This window comes from Halichoerus grypus, chromosome 4 (assembly GCF_964656455.1).
Source record: "Halichoerus grypus chromosome 4, mHalGry1.hap1.1, whole genome shotgun sequence".
Classification (NCBI taxonomy): Eukaryota; Metazoa; Chordata; class Mammalia; order Carnivora; family Phocidae; genus Halichoerus; species Halichoerus grypus.
The window spans coordinates 189059894-189081437 of record NC_135715.1 but is presented as its reverse complement, the minus strand read 5'-3'; the positions used below and the strand labels follow the sequence as shown (position 1 = coordinate 189081437).

The 21544-nt window shown below is 51.0% G+C and overlaps 1 protein-coding gene across 13 annotated transcripts in view; it reads right to left on the bottom strand.

The window, feature by feature from the left end:
- AGAP1 (ArfGAP with GTPase domain, ankyrin repeat and PH domain 1) overlaps positions 1-21544 on the bottom strand; it is a 524718-nt gene that overhangs the window by 191327 nt on the left and 311847 nt on the right. For all 13 annotated transcript variants that reach the window (XM_078071496.1, XM_078071497.1, XM_078071498.1 and 10 more), the window contains one exon: positions 7606-7710. In XM_078071496.1, the coding sequence (XP_077927622.1) occupies positions 7606-7710 (105 nt within the window). The remainder of the gene's footprint in view (positions 1-7605; positions 7711-21544) is intronic.

Genomic DNA, 21544 nt, shown 5'->3' with positions numbered 1-21544 from the left:
TTCAGCAGTGGTTTAAGACTTTATGGCCTTTGTGTAACACCGCGTGTGTATGTTCTCCCCTACCCGACGTAAGTGGATCTGTACCCAGGGAGGTCTAGATGTGCAACGGGGTTCATCTCCTCCACCCCAGTGTCACTGGAATTCTCAAAGTAGAGCCAGGATCGTCCCCCATGAGGACGCCAGCCCGGGCAGGGCAGGAGCAAAGACACTGCAGGAACCACGTGACTTGACTGCATGTGACCCACAGGTGTTGGCCTGGGTGCCTCGCCTACACCAGCCCTGGGCCAACTGGGGAACAGGGCATGGCCCTTGCTAGACGGGTGGCACAGAGAGGCTGGGGGTACCAGAGAAGGGCTGGTGTGCCACGCAATCAGGGAGGACTTCTCGTGGAGGAGGGCATGAAGGTCTACCCGCAGGACGGACAGCAGACTGGAAGTACAAGCAGCCCGGCTGGAAAAGAACGTACAGACCAGAGGAGAGCCTGCAGCGCTGCGGCTTATAAAGGGGAAGCAAGGTCCAGTAACTGCTCATCATGAAACTGACTACGCTTCCTGCAGTAGAGTCTCAGACACACGTCTGACGTCGTTCTGCTCGGTAGAAGAGCGGGGAGGGGGGCTGAAATCTCAAGGTCATCAGTCAGCCCAGGACTCAAACGTTCTACATCTAGAAATCTGGGCTTCGAAGTTACCTGCCGAGCCATCTAGACTCAAGCTAGTCTGACTTCTGCAATGTTTTGGGGAAACCAATGAAGAGCTTCTCTGGGTATAACTCAGTGATCACTATCTGAAGAAATCTGAGGTCTGTCTTAGCAGGTATGCAAAGCTCGCTGAAGGGATTGATCACAGATTCACAGCGAATCATCAAGTAAAATGTCCTGATCTTATGTGAAGATTGCGTGTATCTTAAATGATGATTACCAACAGTGGGTGCGGGCAAGAGTTGTTCTCACAAGAGAAGTAGCTCCCTTTTTTTCCCTGATGTTATTTCTTTTGAGATAAATACCCACTCAGGGAATCATCCCAGATCTTTTCATCATTTTTGCATCAGTAAAGGGGTGGATTTTCTGTCTGATTTTGAACCCGAAAATTAACTGAAATCAGCATTCTGATAGGACAATTCAGAGAGTCCAAGTTTGACTCTAGGACATGGGAAAAAACAAGCAAACGTCAGCAGCATCTAGAAGCAGAGATGCCGTGCAGCGGGAGCATCTCCTCCGCCCAGGCCGGAGGCGCCGTGGGAAGGAGAAGTCCAGCTCTGCAGGTCAGGGAGAAAGGACAGAACCACGGCTGTTTCCAACTCGGGCCACGTGCAGAACGGGAGAGACATCCAAGAAGGAGGTCTTCAACAGTGTGAGCAATTCGAGCCTGTGCCAGGCAGCTGGGCTCTGCCCGGGTGCCCCACGTCCTCGTGAGGACGCTGGGACAGCCGTCCTGGCCAGGGCCCCATGAAGCCGCTGGCCCGACCGCCAGGCCACGAGCTCCCGCTCTGAAAGCTCAGTGCACACACCTCTGTCAGCTGTGCCTTCGACAGCGCCCTCCCGACACGGAAGATGAATAGGTGGGGACGCTGGACTGTGAAGCCCCCAGGTCTGAGTTCTTTCTCATTATCCCCTCCATTTTTCCATCAAGGTGCTCCCTGCGGCTCGTAGTTAAGTCCACAGAACAGGCTGCCCTTCGCCCACCCTGACTGTGATCCAGCGAGGTGTCATCAATGAGACACTCAGACCTATCTCCCCCAAGAACGGGACGCAGGGAGGGCTTTTTAAAGGTCTTCCAGACGTACAAATTCCCCGAGAAACAGAAACCCAGACCACAGAGCAGCCTCAGAGGTCCGCTCGAATACTTTAATCTTGCTCGTTTAGGGTTGTGTTTGCAGAACGCCAAGTGGAGATGGAGCCCCGGAGTGTGGGTGACCAGCTCATCCCAGGAGGCCTCGGCCTCCCCCAGTGTTGGCACCGTCAGTCCTGCGTCCTGGGCTAAGCAGTGTGGCCAGCCGCCCGACCGGCCCCAAACCCCAAGCAGCTTCCTTAGGTCGGCTGAGCCACCTGCTACCCAAAGTGGGCTATCGTTCAACTTACTCAAAAACAGCATCTTGAGAAAGAGGCATCAAGTGACCTGGGTTTCCCCAGACCGCGAGGCACACAGTGGGCCTCACCTTCCCGTGTGACTAAAGGGTCCCGCCCAGCGGCCCCAGCCCCGGGGTGGGCTTCTCCTCACTAGTGTCAGCCTCCGCTTTGGAGGTGCCGGCTAAGCCTCTGAAGTGAACACACGATCCTCAGACTTCCCACCCAAAGGACTCTTCTTCCAGATTTCCAGAGTGGACGCCATCCAGCCAGTTGCTCGGTGTCCACTGTGAGATGCCCTCCCCCCCCCGAAGGAACGCTGCAGACTACGGATGTGTGCCCCAAAGCACGGGCTCCAGCTTGTGTTTAAAAGGCAGGACAGCCCCCAGGCCCAGGGTGGGGCTGTGCACCCTCTCGGCTGCCCCCCAACGGGCCAGGGCCTCTCCTCGGCTACCCTGCTGCCCCCACCGCACCGGCGATGGCCAGTGTGGCGACCACCCATCCTGAGCAACAGCCAGGGCTGAGACCGTCACCTCCGCTTCCTCCTGCTCCCCCCACAGTGCGGGAGAGGTGGGGACCCGTCCGCCGGAGGCCGGCCCTGCTGGCGGCCCCTGAGCCCCCGGGGACCAGCTGAAGCGGACGAGTTGCGCACAGTGAGCACATCCGGGGTCGGGAGGCACCACCACCAACGTTCAGGAAACTTCCTCAGTCTGGGTTACGGTGGTCAGTCTTTTCCCTCTTTCCTCCTGGTTCCCAGAGAGACCATCACTTCCTGTGATCTGGTCACGCACGGGCGACTCCATCCCAGGCTTACAGACAGACGTTCTCTCCTCCGTGAGAAAAATGTGTAAGGTTTCCAACAGCAGGAAACATGGCTGGGGTGAGAGGCTTCCTTCCACAACTTCTCTCTGGCGCGGGGAAAGCCTGCACTCCACAGACGACGGAGCGAGGCCAGGCTGAGTGTCACAGCGACCAAGGACGGCTGGTGTAATTCACCTGTGCGTGCGCTTGGGGCTCAGGAGGAACCACAGACCCTGCTGGGGATGAGGCCACCAAACTGGGAAGAATGAAGCCTTGGAAGAAGATGGGGCTGGGAAAGGGTGGGAAGGAAGGAAGAGGGACCGGAAGCAAGGAGCCCAGTGGGAAGTGACATCCTGGGGCTACCACCCAGCAGAGCTCCCTGGCCTGTAGAACTGACTTCTGAGACAGGCGGGCTGTCCTCGGAGACCAACTTCGGGGAGCATCCCTGGCAGCCGACCCATCCCAAGCACACGGCGAGCTTGCCAGCCTCACGCCAACTCCATCGCGTGCTGCAGAGCCGGCTCCCCCAGCTCATGCCTGGCAGCCTGCTTCCGAAGCCGCCGTTTCAAAGTGCGTGGCCCTCCGCTGGGAGCCCGGGAGCCCGGCCTGCAGCTGGGGCCACACACCGATGGTCTGGGTTGTCAAGAGGCTGCTTTCCGCCACAGCAAAGTGCACAAAGCTTATGCTAGGGCTTGAAACTTGGGGTTCGTGTCTGAAGGATGACTGTTTACATAAACATGTCCATGGACACCTGTGTAATAAGGAAACCGTACTGGTTTCTCAAGGATCACAACTCAACTCTTCTGGGAGATCTTCTTTACTTTAAACATATCCAATGGAGACATTTAAAAACTTCCAAGATTTTTTTTTTTTTAGTGGCAAATTTAGGAAACGGTCCATCTCCTGCTTCCACAGTGTCCAAAGTAAGCTAAAGCCGGAGTCTGTTGCTGCTCCAGCATCTTTTCCAAGCAAAGGTCTCAGGAGATGTGCGGTGCCCGGGGGCTGCAGGAGCCAAGGCATCGATCTGGCAGGAGTGGGAAAGGGAGAGGCTTGCGGGGGCAGCACGCTCTCTACCTGTCCCGATACACTCTTGGCCTGGCCCGTCGGTCTGTCCAGGAGCACTGGCTGGGGCGCTCAGCCGGGAAATCTAATTCGGCTAATGAACACTGGAGGCATCTGGATCAGCCCCACGAACCATGCCCTCCAATACTGGCCACACTCCAGTGGCCGATACTCCCAGGCAATCTCAACTTTGAACGAAATGACTAAGGGCCCTCGCCATGCCAGCCTAGTTCCCTCTGAACTTGATTCGATCTCTTACTCTGCCCTGTGTGCAAGAACTGGGCCCAGCTCCCTGGGTTCAGCACGATCCCCAAGCTGAAGGTGGCTGGTGGTGGAGTCTGGGCCCAGCCTCAGCGGGACTGTGAGCAGCACACACGTGCGCAAGAAATTCACGTTTGCGCTCATGACAAGGTCCAAAGAGCAACATGCTGGTTTGGAAAGGGGCCGCCGCATGGCTCTGCCTAGTGTCTGTTCCAATCCTACAAGGTTCATGCCTTCTCAGGCCCGGCGCTCTCAGTCCCCCACCACTCACCCCGTTATAGAAGCATTGTTGTTAGACTCCCATCCTCAGAAAAGCACGCCAGGTTCCTTTTTGGTAAATACATCACCCAGTCATCGGAAGTTAGTGGGAGGCCCCAGAGCTGGCCCAGTTACTCCACTACTGAGAGACACTTAGTCTTTGTGGAACACTCTATCCACAAATATCAGATTATTTAGCCAGACTCTTTCCCCTCGCTCCCTGGAGAGACATGAGCTGTAGGCTATGCTATTTCAGATCAGCGCAGATGGCCATTAACAGTGATGACCAACAGTAATGAAACCCAAAGCCACCAATCTGGGCAGATTTCCCCAATATTTAAGCACTCACAACAAACACACCCTCGTGGGCTTCCAGCCATAACACAGCCTGGAGACCATCAAGAAAGTGGGCGTCACAGGGCAGTCAGTCTAACTGATATCATTGGGTTCTACCATCTTTTGAAATTTCCTGGACTAAAATAACTGGAACATTCTTCATGGTATAGAATTTTAAGGCTTGAATTTACAACACATTTGTATGCTCCCGAATTTGTACTAAGATAAGTCTGGACTCTGCCCATGGGCATCCCTTTGACGTGTCTTCCCATTTTGAGCCAAAGGATGCCAGACTAACTCCGAGGTTAGGGATCTGTAGCTCTCTATCAACTTGGAAGAGAACACATACCTGGAACTCACTTCTTCTCCAAACTTCCATCCAAAGCTTGGTTGTGGAAATAAAGTCAAAGGAGGATTACAGTGAAGGCCATGCCATCTCTCCGTGCTCTAGTCATTAAAATCCATGCCTACATGACACCACTCCTTTAGGGAGGGATTACCTGCATCAGTAAGAGACTGTCATTCACTGAATAGCACTTTAAAATGATACTGGCTCTTGCCTGCTATATAATTACATAGCAAAGCCCTGCTGTGCTCCTTCTGTGTACTCAAACAATACCCATGCATACGTGCGTGTGTGTGTGTAAAGGAACGAGCAAGCACTGAGGGGCATCACAAGAAGAAGCCCATGTGGGAGAATTTTCGAAGAACTGACTGTGATTCTATTAATTGAGGGGCTGGGATGGGAAGTAAGTAGGCATTATCCCTCCTACGGGAACTTTCTGGGACATACTGATGTCACACCTTTTCCCCGTGGCAAGAAGCAGCAGACGTCTCTCCGATCAAGCCTGGGCTTACCAGGCGAGTGTAAGGTGGCCCGAAATGCTCATCAGCTGGACCCCATTTTTTCCTGGTCAGTGAGTCCTAGCAAGAAGAGTATTTTGATTACACTTCTCTCTCTAAACAACCTCTCTCTAAACAACACAAAGCAATGGGGTCAATAATCCGACCCGTGTTCCCTGACGTGGTTTTAAGAGGATGTGAGCCAGCAAGAGGGCAGCTGATGGGGCAGGGCTGGGGGAGAACCCAGCGGAGAGCCAGCACTGCTTCGGCGTCCTGACGGAGGCTGTCAGCGGCTGCACATGACGTGGGGACATCCACAGGCAGGCCTCCTGGAGAAGCAACCTGACTCTACTCCCAAGTCAGCCAAAATAAACCAAGCACAGACAAGTTTTCTCAGTACACTGTAGAACTGACATCTCAGAAGTCTACTTCCTGGTGAAGCATGGGAGGCATTCCCATCAACATCAGAAACAAGTCAGGGATGCCTAACGAAACACCTGTGTCGTAACACGGTTCTGGAGGGGAAGGCCATCGCTGCAGGACGCAGAGAAGAAGGGCAATTCGCCCCAGGAAGCAAATGAAACAGTAACGATACCACTTGTTACCTATTATATTGGAAAATGATAGATACGTTATTCTGAAGGTGAATGCTCATGGGAATGAAGGTGTAAGCCCTCTGGCATGTTGCCGGTGGATAAAAACTGATACACTCTTTTCAGGAATCCGGCAAATATATCCAAAGCCATGAGCGCACAAGCACTCTTCAACTCTGGAAGCGACTGCTAGGAATCAGTCCCAGGGAAATGGATGAGGGCACAGGGATGTCAACAGAGGACACTGATTAGTTACTTAAAACATTAAAAATAATTCAAAGTAAATTTATTTGAGAAACGTCCATTTTGGAGACACTGTTACACCAATCAGGGCATATCTGCACGATGAGTGTTACATAACCATTAACAATGGCGGCACACAAGCGTATTCTCGGGCATGGGCAGGTGCACGTGACCTGTCATCATCTAGGGAAGTGGGCACAGACAGCGAGCACGGGCTGACCCCATGCTCGTGGGAGGAAAAAGCACCGACGCTCAGAAATGGCTGGGAGCACACAGCCCAAAATGCTATCAGTCCTGTTCCACAGGTGGTACTTTGGGAATGATTTTAATTTTCTTCAATATCCTTATGTGTAACTTCTTGTTCATAACTGTAATTTTTACAGTACTTAAACATCTTTAAATTAAAAGCTAACCACAGTGATACAATCAGATGAGCAGCTAACACTATATATTCTAATCTATACATTTATGTACATCAAGACCAATAAATATCAAGCAAGATTCATGGAATGTGTTGTTAGAGAACTGTCATTAACACCCCATTTTCAGATTTTACTTCCTAAGACAACTCACGATGGGTACAATGTCTGCATTTTCCCCCAAAATAAAATTAATTCCGCTCTTAAATCTACCTTCTATAAATCACCAATATATCTCATTTTATTAACACACGTAGAGAAGCTTCTCTTACCTTACAACCGATTTGTGTTCTTATCTGACAATAAAAGCTGAGTCACCAACTGCTTTTAACTTTCCTGTTTTTCTCAGCTGCTCAGAGCGGAGTCCTGGGTTCTGATGTAATTGCTCAGATTTTGTTCTAGATTCTCAGGTATATGCTCACTTTCTTTTTCTTTTGCTACCTGCTCTTGTCTTTTACTTTCATTGAAAATTTTACTTCATCTGTTCCCTTTATTGTAAGTCCTTGCAGAATTAAAGAACCAGAAATGGGTGTCAGGGAGGGGAAGGGAGAGACACGTGGTCTGACGGAGAGTGAGGGGCATATGATTTATCTCGTGATGGAGGAGACCCAAGACTACTTTAACTTCAGAGACGAGAGGCCTGATGCTGTTAGGACCCCCACCCCCGCCACACACAGCGTGGGAGCTGAGCTCCGGGCCTGTCACCTGTGCAAGGGGCCACACTCACATGTAAACTTGGGTGGTACGTCAGCACGCCGTTGTCACACAGGGTGACGTATTTCTTTTTCCACTCCTTGTTCAGTGATTTGCCGCTCCGCTTCAGCAGCATGCCCTAGGAGGGAAAAGGAGCCACATATTCATTCATAAATACAAATTATAAAGCCTGCTGTAAGTTTTCTTAAAAAGTAGGCACATAGGTAATTCAAGAAATTTTAAACATTCATTTTTCTCTTGTCATTGTAAAATGGAAATCACACTTATTTTTAGCTTGGTAATTCGGCTTTTCTCTTCTATTTTATGCGTAACATGTATGTTCAACCAATTTCCGTGTGTGTGTGTTTAGACTGAACGATGTGCTGTTGGTTCGACAAATGCAGTACGCCAGCCTCGGTGACGCGCCACGTACCTTTCCTTTAACTGAGCAAGCACCTGGAACTAAAGGCATGATGCTTTCATAAAGGAAACCCAAATTTCCTTTTCTAAAAACCACTCATTAACTGAATTCTGAAACTCCTGGTATTTACAAATAAGAGCATTTTGCTTTACGGTTTTCATTCCGGATTTTTAATTTATTAAACATGAAATTCCATTTGTAAATTTAGTAACAGCATCTAATAGACAAATCGTGGATAATGTAATCCATCTTTAATGGAACCGTATTAGGGCTTCTTGAAAACCATTCAGCATTTGAAGCCAGCATGCTTGAGCATGTTGGACCCAGGCCTCCCTTGACGACTGATGGGAGCTTACTCCTGCTTGAACTACTCATTCCCAGCAAACCTCCCACATCGCCTCCAGGCTTTCCTGGGGTGGAAACCCATGGCCAGCACTGAGCTCAGCCCTGACTTGGGGTTTTCCTTCCCTGGGGGGGGGGGGGAGGCTCCACGCCCTCAGGAAACAAGGGAAAGCAAAGCGTCTCCTGGCTTGTTCTTGTTCTTCCTCTCACTGCCCGTTTAGAAACTCACAGGATGGTAAGGATGACTGAGAAGGCACAAGAAGAATGCATGCTAGTTAGTGCACCCGGGCCAAGGCCGAGCTAAGTTCTGAGTGTGAGAAAGAGTGTTACAGAAGCAGAGGTGCCCGTGTGTGTCCTCGTGAACTTGTACCAGCTTCGTCCGAACTCCTAATTCTGCTGTCCCCCAGGAACCACAACACGAGGTAAGAGAAAGGAAGCACTTTTATGGGATAATTAGGTTCAAGTTCCAAATACCATGACAATATTGCTTTCTACACAAATTTTCACGAATATAACAGATGACGAGCCAGCTGGGAAGCCTGACTCAACCCCTGAAACGTTTCTGGGGGAAAATATTTCTAAGGTTGAAGAAACTCACAAGTGAACCTTTGGAAGGTCATCCCTTTGCATGTTCTTATTACATGAAGAAAACACATGGCCATCACTCAACATACCTTGATTTCTTAGAACCTAAGAAAAAACCATCTAAACCAAATATGGCCCGGAGACCAACAGAGACAGGCAGGCCCAGAGGAAAATGCTGGTTACAAACCCAGGTGATTTGAGGTCCCCCTGCAGAGTAAGAACTAGGGAGAGGGGCCGTCACTGCTGGTGATTCAACAGTAAATAAGTGATCACTTAAAATCATTACATTTCCCTCTCTGGCAGATTTCTAAGTTTTAAACTTAGCTTAACAAAACTTCACAGATGTTCTCCTGTGGGCTCATTTTCCACCATCCATTTCAGATGCAATTCCAACAATACCAGGGGGCCAGGGGTCACCTCGGTGTGACCAGTAACTGAGAGCTGCTCCAGGCTTCAGAAAGCTTTGTCCGTCTGCACTCAGACAAAAATGCAGGCTGCACCCTCACCCAGCCTCAGGGCTCCATGCAGATGGCCCTACACAGCTCCTGGCTAGACTGTGGGTACTTTCACGAGCAAATCCCATATGCACAATTATCCTCTCCCCAGTGGGGGCTGTCAGGACTCACTGCTAAGGAGATAGAGGGAAACAGTCCAACCAGGAGGTAACGAGAGGAGATGACATTGTCGGGGAACTAAAATAGGCTGACTTATCTTGGTGCTGGGAAAACTGAATGTCCACATCTTGACAATCTTAAATAAAGTCTATGGTTCACCTTGCAGGATAATCTCTGATTATGATTCAAATGCTGTACAAGTCAGCAGGGCTGAAGAACACCCCGGCGTCCCAGGAGCCATGCCTCTGCTCTCTGGCCCGGGTCCCCGCTGGGTTCATTACCCAACCACCCAAGATTTCTGTGCCGATGGAGCCGCTCGGCTGCCCTGCTCCCCGCCTTGGCGCAGCACCCAAGTTAGGGCCCGCCAGCTGCACCCGCCGCTCCGTGACTGATAAAAGAGCCCATATCCTGAGAGGCGTCGTGAAGAGACGCATGAGCCCCAATGAGAAGCCGAAGCAGCCACAAGGTGAAGTTCTGTAATCAGAAGCTCAATCAGATGACAAATGACAAGACTAAGCAAACAGCTTCTGCAGATTAAAAATGTGTTCTCTTTTAGTTTCTTTCTTTTTCTTTTTTTGCTGAAGTTCATTCCAAACACTGATTTTTTTTCAGAGTGTTTGTACCAAGTGAGAACCAGGGGGTTTGAGAGTCTAAAAAGAACCCAGGGGATGCCTGGGTGGCTCAGTCGGTTAAGCATCTGCCTTCAGCTCAGGTCGTGACCCCAGGGTCCTGGGATCGAGTCCCGTGTCCAGCTCCCTGCTCAGTGGGTGTCTGCTTCTGCCTCTCTCTCTGTCTCCATGAATAAATAAATAAAATCTTAAAAAAAAAAAATAAAAAGACCCCAGAGCTTAAACCACTCAGTCCTGACTCTGCTAGACTAGTATTTTTTCACGAATCTTAGGATTCGTGCCCAGAGTCACCTAGTCCTGCCTGGGCAGCCATGTGCCAGGGAGCCCTTGGGTCTGGACAACTGGAGCTGCTGCGGGAGCAGTGGTCTGCTGCCCGAGGGGTGAGGATGAGCCTGGGTCGTAATTCTGGAGCCACACGGAGAGAGGAGGCCCCCTCTAATGTGCCCTCATTGGGAGGAACCGAGGAGCTACCACAAAGCCCCAGTGAGAGATCCCACCATGTGGTTACATATCAGGAGCCCCTTCTTAGTCCCAGACTCTTCCAGAAGTACAAGGTCCCAATTGCTCTGCCACGGTGGGGCCCCCCTCTGAACAGAGTCCCCCAACATGCTCAAGGAGGAGAGCAAACCCACTGTCCACTTTGGGACAGACTTCTACCAGTGCCACGAGAAGCCTAGTGTCCTGGCAGCCCCTCGCTGCATCAGGCTGAGCCCCTCGGACTTCATCTACGATGCTTCTGCCATCCCGGACTTACACATTGTCTACTTAAGGACCAAGAAAATGGAAAATCTGAAAACAGTTCATTTTCAACTTTTAAAGGCCATGAAGTCATGGTCCCACTTGCCAGAGGATGTGAGAGGCTGGAAGGCTCCCTGCCAGAGACACACATGGGCAGGCAGTTCCCGTCAGCGGGTGCAAATGGGCCTTATGATCCTAAGTCTCTTTGATTCTGTGTTACCCAGGGCAAAACTGTGAGGGCGGATGTCACAACGCATACTGGGTCTATCTTTCAGATACCACTTCTGTACACACGAAAACAATCTCTCGCTTCAGACCGCTTCTCACTGGCCAGCTACCACAGTGTGGACATCACTGCGGTTAGTGTTTTATTTAACTTGTAAGTGGCTTATGCATCTATTTTTTAAAAATTTTCCGTTTCAAAACAGTATTGGGCTCACTGCTCTAAGAGCCTCACAACTATTAACCCACAGAGAGCTCACAACCCAACGTAAGCAGCTACTATGATTATCCCCATTTTACAGATGAGGCCACTGAGGCACCGAGAGTTTACGTAACTTCCCCCACACAGCCAGCACGGCAGCTGGTCCCCAGGGATGGCTCCCCGTGCACCCCGCCTCTAGGGATTCGTGCCCCCGTGGACATCATCGTACGCGGACTTGGAGATGTCTCTGGCTCACTTGAACCGACAGAAGCAGTGGAAGGGATGCTATCTACATGGGGTTTAAATGTTAGATTTGGCAGCTTCTGTGCTTTGGGCAGGTCTGAGCGAGAAGCCATGCTGTGCTGTCTGTGGTCTGAGCCACCGAATTACGAGAAATAGTGACTGTTTTCTGAAATCACTAAGTTTCGGGGTAGATTCTCAGGCAACGATAGATGAGAAACTCAGAATTAGCACCCTATGCTGCAGTAATAAAACCCACAAACACGTGCCACTGGCCTGGCACCAGGCAGCTGGCTGAGGCTGCAGGAACTGAACAGCTGCTGACGGAGGCAAGAAGGACAGGGAGGAAGACGCTACCTGGGTTTGGACAAAGGGCGCCCCAGCGGGGCAGGGGCAGAGCCATCAGCCGACCTGCTGTCTGCGGGAACGAGAGGCACAGCCGGCTGGCCCGGGGAGCCCGGGACCTGGAGAGGAGATTTCCGAGCAGAACGCTCACCGTGCTACTGGCTCTTAAGGGGTGGGGGATGGGGGGGAATCAGGGATGTTCAGCTTTTCAGCAGAATTAGAGAAAATATTCCCAATTTAAACACCAACATAAGAAAAATCGTTTCTCATTCCCAGCTTCTCCTGCCAGCAGAAAACTCAGGGTAAGAACCGGCCTCAGAACAAAGATCCAATCCAGGGGATGCCAGGAGATGTGATCTCAGAATGAGGACCCAGCCAGGTTGCAGCAGTTGGACCCTCGTCTTGAGAACTCAAAGATTTAAGGCAGGGCCTCACGGACCCTTCCAATTAGAGAGCATGTGTGGACCAGAGACAAGGACCTGTGGGTTGGCTTTTGTCTAATGGAATAAATTACAATTTGATACAAAGGACACCCACAAGGGTTTTAAAGGAATTGTATTCTGTTGGACTAAAAGGCGCAGCACAAGTCTAAAATGGAAAGAGGCCTCTGACCCTCAAACTAAGACCAGCAGGAAGCAGGCTGAGAGAGCCACACAGCTGCAAAACCAGGCCGTTTCTTAGGGAAAAGGAAGGTCGGCTGAGACAGCAGAGCCCCGGGCCCAGGAGGGTGTCCTGGGGAGAGAACACGCCCTCCCCGCCCCGTGCCCTGAGCAGGGTGATTAGCAACATGTGCCTGGCTGGGTTTGGAGCTGCTATGGACTAGTAACTGCTAAAGGCTGCGCAACCCCCTTTCCGGCTGAAGGGCTCTGTCCCGTGTGTGCGCATGTGTGTGTGTCAGGTGACTCGTCTCTGGAGTCCCCTGGTCTTCAGATGGCAAGGATCACATCCAAGGAGGCTCATCCACATGCACCTGATGCAGATGACAATCCCGGGCTTCCAAAGCCTGAGCTGGATGCCACCATGGGATGACACTTTGAGAATCCGAGGGCAGGGGGAGGGTGCTTTGCATGTGCGAGGGCAGACGGAAGTAGCTAGTCTCCAAAGATTACCCTCAAAAAAAATCTGCTCCTATGTGGTCCCTGGGGGCCTTCTGAACCCATTTAACCCACAGAATGTGGTGGAGACGAGGCTGGGCCCGCTCTAGCTGAGGTAAAAGTCCGACAGCTCCTGTTTTTCTGCCCCTGGGAGCCCTCAGTGGCCTCATGAGGATTCTGACTCTCCTGCTGGGGAGATTGTGAAGAGGGAGACCCCAAGGCTACGTGGAGGACAGCCCCGGTGCCAGCTACGGGATGGCCGCTGAGCTGCTGGCTCGACACGCAGGAGTCTGGGCCACGTCTGTCAAGGCGCCGAAGGCAGGACTGAAGGAGGGACCCTGGCTGCGCCAGCCCTGGAAGGCTTCTGTGGGGCAGAGAGGTCTCCATGGTGCCTGGCCGAAATGCCTGACCCTCGGACTCCTGAGAAATAAAATGGGATGGTTTTAAATCACTGTGACTGGGGGTAATTACCAGCAACAGGTAACCAGCGCAGCAGGACGAGCCAGGGCTGACGGGTCTATGCCCGTGAATCACTTTGCCCTCCAGACCGATTTTAAAGCTTTGATATCTTTTACTTGTTTGCATAGTAAGAAACAGAAGGGCTTTGTGACCTCTCCTATGTTCCTCTGATCTTACTTGGAAATGGCACATGTTGATCTAATTGCTACCACCTAGTTAATTTACTGGTGCATCAGAAAGACTGCGATTTTAATGACCTACAACCAGAAGAACAGGATTTCAAGCAGGCACTTCCTGCTTTTTTTGCTCAAGGAACTTTTCCTGTGGTGGAGCACAGGGGAGAATTGTCTTTTAGCTGCAATCTCTTTATTAGTCGTGTGTATTCTCTGCTGAGTCCCAAGAGGTCACGGAAAGCCAAAAGCAATGTTAAGTGTACAAGCTTTAAATAACTCACAAAGTTAATGTAACGAATGTAAGTGCTATCTGAAATTCATCACTCAGTGCTTGCTGCAGCCCCAAGCTGTGATAAAACACCACTCATAAATTTATATTAAAACTCTGCTCGATAGCAATTATTTACCAACAAAGATTTACTGACTGCATTAGAGACTGGGGGTCTTAACCAGGCCAATCAGTCTTTGTTTTGAGTTTGAGGGACCGAGCGGCGGTGTTGTCTGCCAGCACGGAGTTCACCGCGACCCAGGGGGACATTTAATGGCCACGGTCCTCCGTAGCGAGGGGGTACCAGCCAGCGGCGGCAGGCTGCTCCACGTGAAGATCAGACCACCTTTGCTCCTGAGGGAGCATCTCTCACCGGCTCGGACAGCGGCCGGAGGCCCTGCGCGCACGGGACTGAACGTCCCCGCCGCCCTGGAGGTGGTGCCAACAGCTTCCTCATTACCAAGTTTAAAAACAAGTTTTTCCATGGCTTAAACACATCCACACAAGCTCAGTGAGGCTCAGTGTCTCTATACTTCTAAAAAAAAAGCGATGTTTGAGTACTTCTTTGGTTCTGTAATAAACACCTGTTACGGTTCCTCCGTGTTTTATGATTCACAGTCTTCACAGTTTGGAACAGATTCTCATTACAGCAGTTAAAGTATCCAGGTATTTCTAAAACATTGCGGAGAAATGGTGGCATCTTTAACAGAGATCCAAAGAGTATGAACTCCGATCAGTCTTCACATTTGTGTTTATTACTTTTATTCTAATCAAGATCTTTCCTGTGACATGTATTGAAACTTGTGGTTTACTTTAAAAAAAAACAAAACAAAACCCACCTAGAGCGGCGCCTGGCTGGCTCAGTTGGTAGAGCACGCAACTCTTGATCTTGGGGTCGTGAGATTGAGCCCCACGTTGGGTGTGAAGCTCACTGACAAAAACAAAACAAAACAACAACAAACCCCCCCCCAAAAAAAACAAAAAAGCACCTAGAAAAGCATGTTTATGTGGGTGGAAGGTGACAGCTCATCATTAGAAATTGGGGAATGCGAAGGGGTGGTACCAGGAGCAGGGACAATCTTTTCCCATGTCACAGGCTCCCTGTTGTCCCTCCCAATGTCCTGCTCTTCCAGAACGAAAACTACCCGTCCTGCCCCAGCTCTCCCCTCACGCTAAGCTCTCCCTTGCGAACAACAAATGCACACTTCCCAGGAGCGCACCTGGACTCGCGTGAGTGGCAAGGGACACACTGCAACACTTCTTGTGGGGGTCAAGTCTGCACAGGCCTCGCCCCCACGGCCCCCCATCGCTGACACACGATGTCCCGTCCAGTGCACTTGAATATGGACCGTTGGTGCGGGGAATCCCACAGGACTGGGGCTGGCCAAGCCTGGCCTAGGGGCCAAATCAAACCTTCTGCCTCTTGTAAATAAGGTCTACTGGGAACGCAGCTACTCTCACTCATAAGCATTGCCGCCTTCACCCTGCACTGGCTGAGCTCAGGAGTTGCAGGGAAGCCCAAAGTACTTGCTACGGGGCCCTTTAGAAAGTGGGTGTGGAGCCCAGCTCCAGGAGAGGAAACTGTGCAAAAGCAGCCAGCAGCAATCAATTTTATTTAAAAGTGCAAATTCTATTCTGTCTCCCTGGAATGCCCTGCTCAAATCGTCCCCTTCCTCCCTGCCATCCCGGTGAGCACCCCTACCCTTCAGCCCTGAGCAGCAGGGCCGTGGGCTCCAGGCTTCCATAACCTCTCCTGAAACAAGCATCATCCAGACCTTTAGATACTGGCTGTTGGGGGTGGAATTATGTCCTCCTCAAATTTGAATGTGGAAATCCTGTCCCCCATGCTTCACGATAGGACTGCATGTGCAGACAGGTCTTTATAAAGAGGTGAGTAAGGTTAAATGGGGCCGTGAGACGGACCCTCTTCCAATCTGACTGGTGTCCTTGTGAGAAGAGGGAGTGAGGACACAGACAGGCACAGAGACAAGGCCACGGGGAGACAAAGAGAAGGCACCATCCCCACGCCAAGGAGACAGGCCTCTGAGGAAAACCACCCTGAGGACACCTTGATCTCGGATTCTGGTCTCCAGAACTGTGAGGAAATAAAGTCGTTGTCGGAGGCACCCGGTCCTCGGCACCTTGTCTTGGCAGCCCCAGCGGATGAACACGGTGGTGTGTGAGCGTGCGCCTAGGCTGGGAGCTGCTGCAGGGCTGAGAAGCTCTCTTCCCCGCCAGCACCCCCCACAGCAGAGGGCACAGTGCCCCGCAGGCCCCTGGTCACACCTGTCCTTGCAGCGGTCACTTCCCTACCCAGGGAGTCTCACTTTTCAGTCCCAACTGGATGTCCTTCCCTGAGGGTCTATCAGGCACCTCGAACACCCAGTCCCCAAGGGGACGCATGGGTCATCTCCAACCGGGACTGGGAATTCTGTGGGGGTGGGGCTGGGCTGTCCAGGCTGGCTTGGGCTCCCAAATTCCCTTATCAGTACCTGGTGCATGGTTAGTCCCGATAATAATTACCCTAATGTAGAGCCATTCCTCGTTCTAAAATATCTCCAAATATGCAAGTGCTCCATCAAAAACCTAAAACCAAAAATTAAAACATGGGGAAGGAGGGGCACCTGGGTGGCTCAGTTGTTAAACGTCTGCCTTTGGCTCAGGTCATGATCCCGGGTCCTGGGATCAAGTCCCATATCGGGCTCCCCGCTCGGTGGGGAGCCTGCTTCTCCCTCTCCCTCAGCCTGCCGCTCCCCCTACTTGTGCTCTATCAAAGAAATAAATGAAATAAAAAAAAAACAACCCAAAAAACAAAAACCATGGGGAAGGAGTAGCATCTTGCCACTCAATTAAAATGCCATCGAGTCAAATCTGGATGAGCGAATCCCACGTTACAGGGTTTAAGAGAAAAAAAAACCAAGTGTGACAAAAATGACCAAGACTACAGACACACCGTGGGTCAGAACGGCTTGTCGTTCAAGGTGTAAAAAACGCTCTTAAGTGTAAGCAGTAAATCAATAACATAATCATTCACTGTGTGCGAGGAAATAATAATCCCAATTAACTGGTTTCCCCAGCTCCTCCTCAAATGGAAAACTTGCGGCAAATTCACCAACGTGATGCTTGGATGTAAGCTTTGGCAGAAGAGGCCGGACCAATTTGAGCTCAGCACATGTGAGCTCGGCCGCAATTATACCGTCTTAACTTTCTTCCCAGTTTAAAGTGTTTTCATAGAAACAACAGGGAGCCCCCCCCACCCCCCGGCCCCCAGCTTAACTGAATTCTTTTTTTTTTTTTTAAGTAATATTTGTCTCCCTCTCCCTCCTCCAGAGGATCTATTATACCACAAATGGAGGCTTTTCTCCCAGCTTGTTCTGTGCCGGGAGGGAGTGGGGGAGGGGGCCGAGGAGCCGATTCTGGATCTTTCCCCGGCTCCCTCGTGGCCCCCTCCCCTCTCTGGTTAGTAATATTTCTGTTATTCTGCCAGGCCGTAGGGTACAAAGGGTTACACTTTAATTGAGCTGTCAGCATCTCCGACAATCCTAGAAAGCCCCGATTATGCACGGCAGGGTTAGTGCCACACTTGCTATTGTGGATGCCCTATTTGCGAAACCCAAACCTGCGCCACACACAGGTCAGCTCACCCGCGCGACCTTGCTGTCATTAGCCGCGTCTATTCCTACCTCACTGCTGAGAAAATCACACGGCGCGGGCTTCAAAGCGCCGGCCGGGACTGGATTCGACCAGGAGCTAATCACCCACAAATCCAGCTCAAATGGCAATAATTGGCTAAACCGGTCCCCTCTCCAGAGCTCAGCAGTAATTTGGGATAATAAAGAAAGGAATTATTCAGCTAACTGCCCCGAAATGTATGCTTTGTGACCGACACACTTCACATTTTAATAATGATGGACACAGAATCCGATTTAATACCGTGTCCACTGAGTAACAAGCCCGAGAACAATGATGGCGAAGGGAGAAAAGTTTGTTGGGTTTCTCACCCCTTCCGGCACCGTGTGGGCAGGCAGGAAGGCCACGGAGATTTCTGCTTCCCGTTGGGTCGGCCTGGAATCATTAAGTCCCAACGAGAACTGAATGAATTCTAAACACGCGTGCAGAAAAACCCACCGAAGCTGCTCCATGTTGGGCCACTTACAGAGAAACACTTCCTTCGGCCAAAGACAAGCAGAGGATGCCAAGAAAGAAATGTTTTTCCACCCAGACTGACAGATCCCTTCTTGATTTTTCCAGTTAATATTATCTCTTGATCACCTCGTTTTTCTTGCCTTTCATCCTGCCCCTTCTGTCACCGGGTGTTCAGCAGCAGGGCTGACAATATCTGTACTTAACGTCTGCGGGGTGACACCCCTGTAGGAGGCCCCCCGACACGGACCGGGATGCGGGGCTCCTCGGGGCTCCTCCTTGGTGGCGACCTCCCCCCCTGGCCCCGGCCAGCCCTGGGGGCTGGCACACCACCATCTGCAAAGGGCTCCGTGCAGCTGGGAGGGTTCTCCTCTAGCAACACGAAATGAACCTGAACTCAATCGCCTGCCCAGGGAGCCAGCGCGTCCAGGTGTCCAGGTGGTCAGAGTGAGGCTGGGGTCGTAGGGGCCCCATCACTTCCTGCCAGGGTGGACGGGCATTGCACAAAACCGGGTCCGTGCCCCTGCACAGTGACTCAGGGACGCGGCAGAGAGGAACCCCTGTATAAGCAATAATAAGAAACCTGCAGCTGCTTCTCTGTTCAGGTAAACGATCCCTGAGCCCATTGTCACCGAAAACGCCACACGGGCCCCCGGCAACTGTTCATTAACGTGCCTCGGAGTGCCAGGCTTGTGTGCTGAAGTTGGATCGAGTAAGAGTCCAACGCTCAGGTAAGCTGTGGAGAAGATTTCACGTCTACAGAAGCTATTTGGGAGTCTTCTGCCTGGGAGACCTGTCTTTTCTCCCCCCACCGACACCTGGAAATACGTTCTCCTTGGGAATGCTCCTGTTCTTGCTCCAAGTTTCTCTCCTGTGTTCCTGCCCCTTGCTCGCCTGCTTGACTCTGTAAGGCTGCCACCCTCGGAGCTCGTTTCTCTACCAGTTACACTCTTGCCCTGTAAAATCTTACCACACCGCGGACAGCACTAGCTGCTGCCCCACAGGTAGAGCAATCTCAACCCGCTGACACTTGAGACCAGAGCTCCCCGCCAGCGTGCTCGCTCGTGTGCCTGAGTGCCCCCTGAGCCCAGACCACCTGCCTCACTCTGCCTCCCCACTTCCTCAGCTGGTGCCGCCCCGCCCACTTCCGTGCCCCCTTGCTCTGGGGGGGTGCCCCCTCGCGCCCCACGTGACAACTGCAGATTCCACCCGGGGTCAGTTCTCAGATGTGCTGCTCCAAATGTAAACACTTCCAAAAGCTCAGGAAGAGAAGAGAACTTTTTATGTGGATTACATGTTGATACGAACACATTTTTAGATATACTTGCTGAAATAACAAATTAAAATTCATTTCACTTATTTTTCCCTCCCTTTCTTAATGTGGCTACCAGAAGAAAACTAAGAGTTGAAACTGGACCGGTGGATCCCGTTCTGTTTGTCTGATGATGCCATGCAGGCCATGCCCACTCCTGCCCCGTCTGGCTCCCTAGCTTCTGCTTCACCGGCTGATCAATGGCAGAGACCATTCTTATCTTGCCCATTTCTGTTTCCTATAACTTGGCAAAGAACAAATGATCCAAAAACGCCTGTTGAATGAATGAACGCAACAGCGGAGTGGTTATAACCACTGCCATGAATGATACAAGCTTCCAAAAGTTAGTGACTGAGCAGGGCAACAAGACCAGTGAGGAGTGAAACCCAAATCTGATCTGTGTCATCTGGAGGGCTCCAGTCCTATTATTGTAACCACATGCATATGCCTCGTGCTACGTGGAAAAACTGATTTGAATGATGTTCAGTCAGAGATCTCAGCAGAGCCCAAATCAACACAAACAGTCTTACTGCACATATTGTAAATGTAAACCGTGACTCTGGATATGGGGGGACATACACAGAGAAACGCTATCCGGGACCTGGTCCTCAGATCTGTTACGGAAATGAAGGTGTGGGCAGAGGAAGGCAGTTCAAGCCTGGAATAGTTTCTCCTGGAGAAATCCAAGGAAAGAACGATTACTCACCCTCTCCCTGGTTAGGATAAGAGAAAGGTTGGTGCAAACAGCCAAGTTTCAATTTTAGGCCAGTACTTAAACAGGCATGGCAAACACTTGGCAGATGGGCTCCCTCTTCCCTCCCCTGAACTGACAGCCGACAGCACTGGCCGTAAGAGCCTCGAAGCTGTCTTAGCACAGCCCGCCAGCCAGCCTCTACTACACGTGAGAGCCGGACAGAAGATGAGACCCATGGCGGTCCCTGGTCTGCAGAAATAGCCCACGGGCATCTGAGCAGCACAGATCCTTCCTTCCGCTGCGACTACTGACCCAAGAACAACAACGATGACCACCACCATCACTGCTACTTAATTTCTTGGAAACTGAATACCATCACACACTCATTTAAAAAAAAAATGAGACTGTGCTTCTGGAAAAACAAAGCGGATCTAGTCAGTGTCCTGTTCTGGGGTTGTGTGTGCGTGGAACTATCAGCGAACACGCAGGACAGCAGGGTCCCTGGTGGTCTGAAGACACTACAGTGGTCGTTTCCTTTATTTTCTCTCTTTTTAAAGATTTTATTCTTTTTGAGAGAGAGAGAGTGTGTGCAAGCGTTGGGGAGGGGCAGAGGGAGAGGGAGAATCTCAAGCTGACTCCCTGCTGAGAGAAGAGCCCAACGCGGGGCTCAATCCCAGGGCCCTGAGATCACGACCTGAGCCGAAATCAAGAGTTGGATGCTTAAACTGACTGAGCCACCCAGGCGCCCCATAGTCTGAGCTGAAGGGGGCACCATGCTCTTGGTCTTTTGCCTGAGTTCAAGCAAAGAACAGGGCAGGGTTCAAAATGGTCCTCTTCCCCCCAAAAGGCCCATTTTAAGTTGTGTTATGGCAAAGATGTCAGGTAGAATTATTCTATGATTCCAAAGTCTTCCCAACCATTTTCATTTGAGGAAACGTCAGGTTGCTGGAAACTGTAATAAAATGGATATGGATATACATGCTCATGAATACAGATATGCATAAAGAAGGTAAAGGGTCATTCGTAGAAGCATTCCCTTGGTGAGTAAGAACCGGTGTTCCTACCAGGCCCCCAGCTGCCCACAGGGGACACCAGTGGGTCTTTTTACAGACAACAACTAGCTGGCGTGTGTGATATCTGGAACCAAGGAAAGGGAAGACAGCCGTCAGCATGTACACCCCAAGCACAGGCAGAGGCTACCCTGCCGATTATACGCAGTGTATGTGGGTGACAGACGTGATGTTGAATGTGGGAGAACTTGGATGAAGTTCTTGTCTACCAAACATCCTCCACGATTGTCTTCTCTGCTCCAACTTAGAGGCCTTGAGAAAGATGGGACTGTTTTGCCATCAACAAGGAACGCATTCTCAAATTAAGGAATAAAATCGAATGGTGCTTAGGACAGCTTATCAATATAAAGAGTCTGGATAAAATTTCTCAGCAGTGGTCAAAAACGCAGCTATGGAAATGTCCACATAAAACAAACGAAACC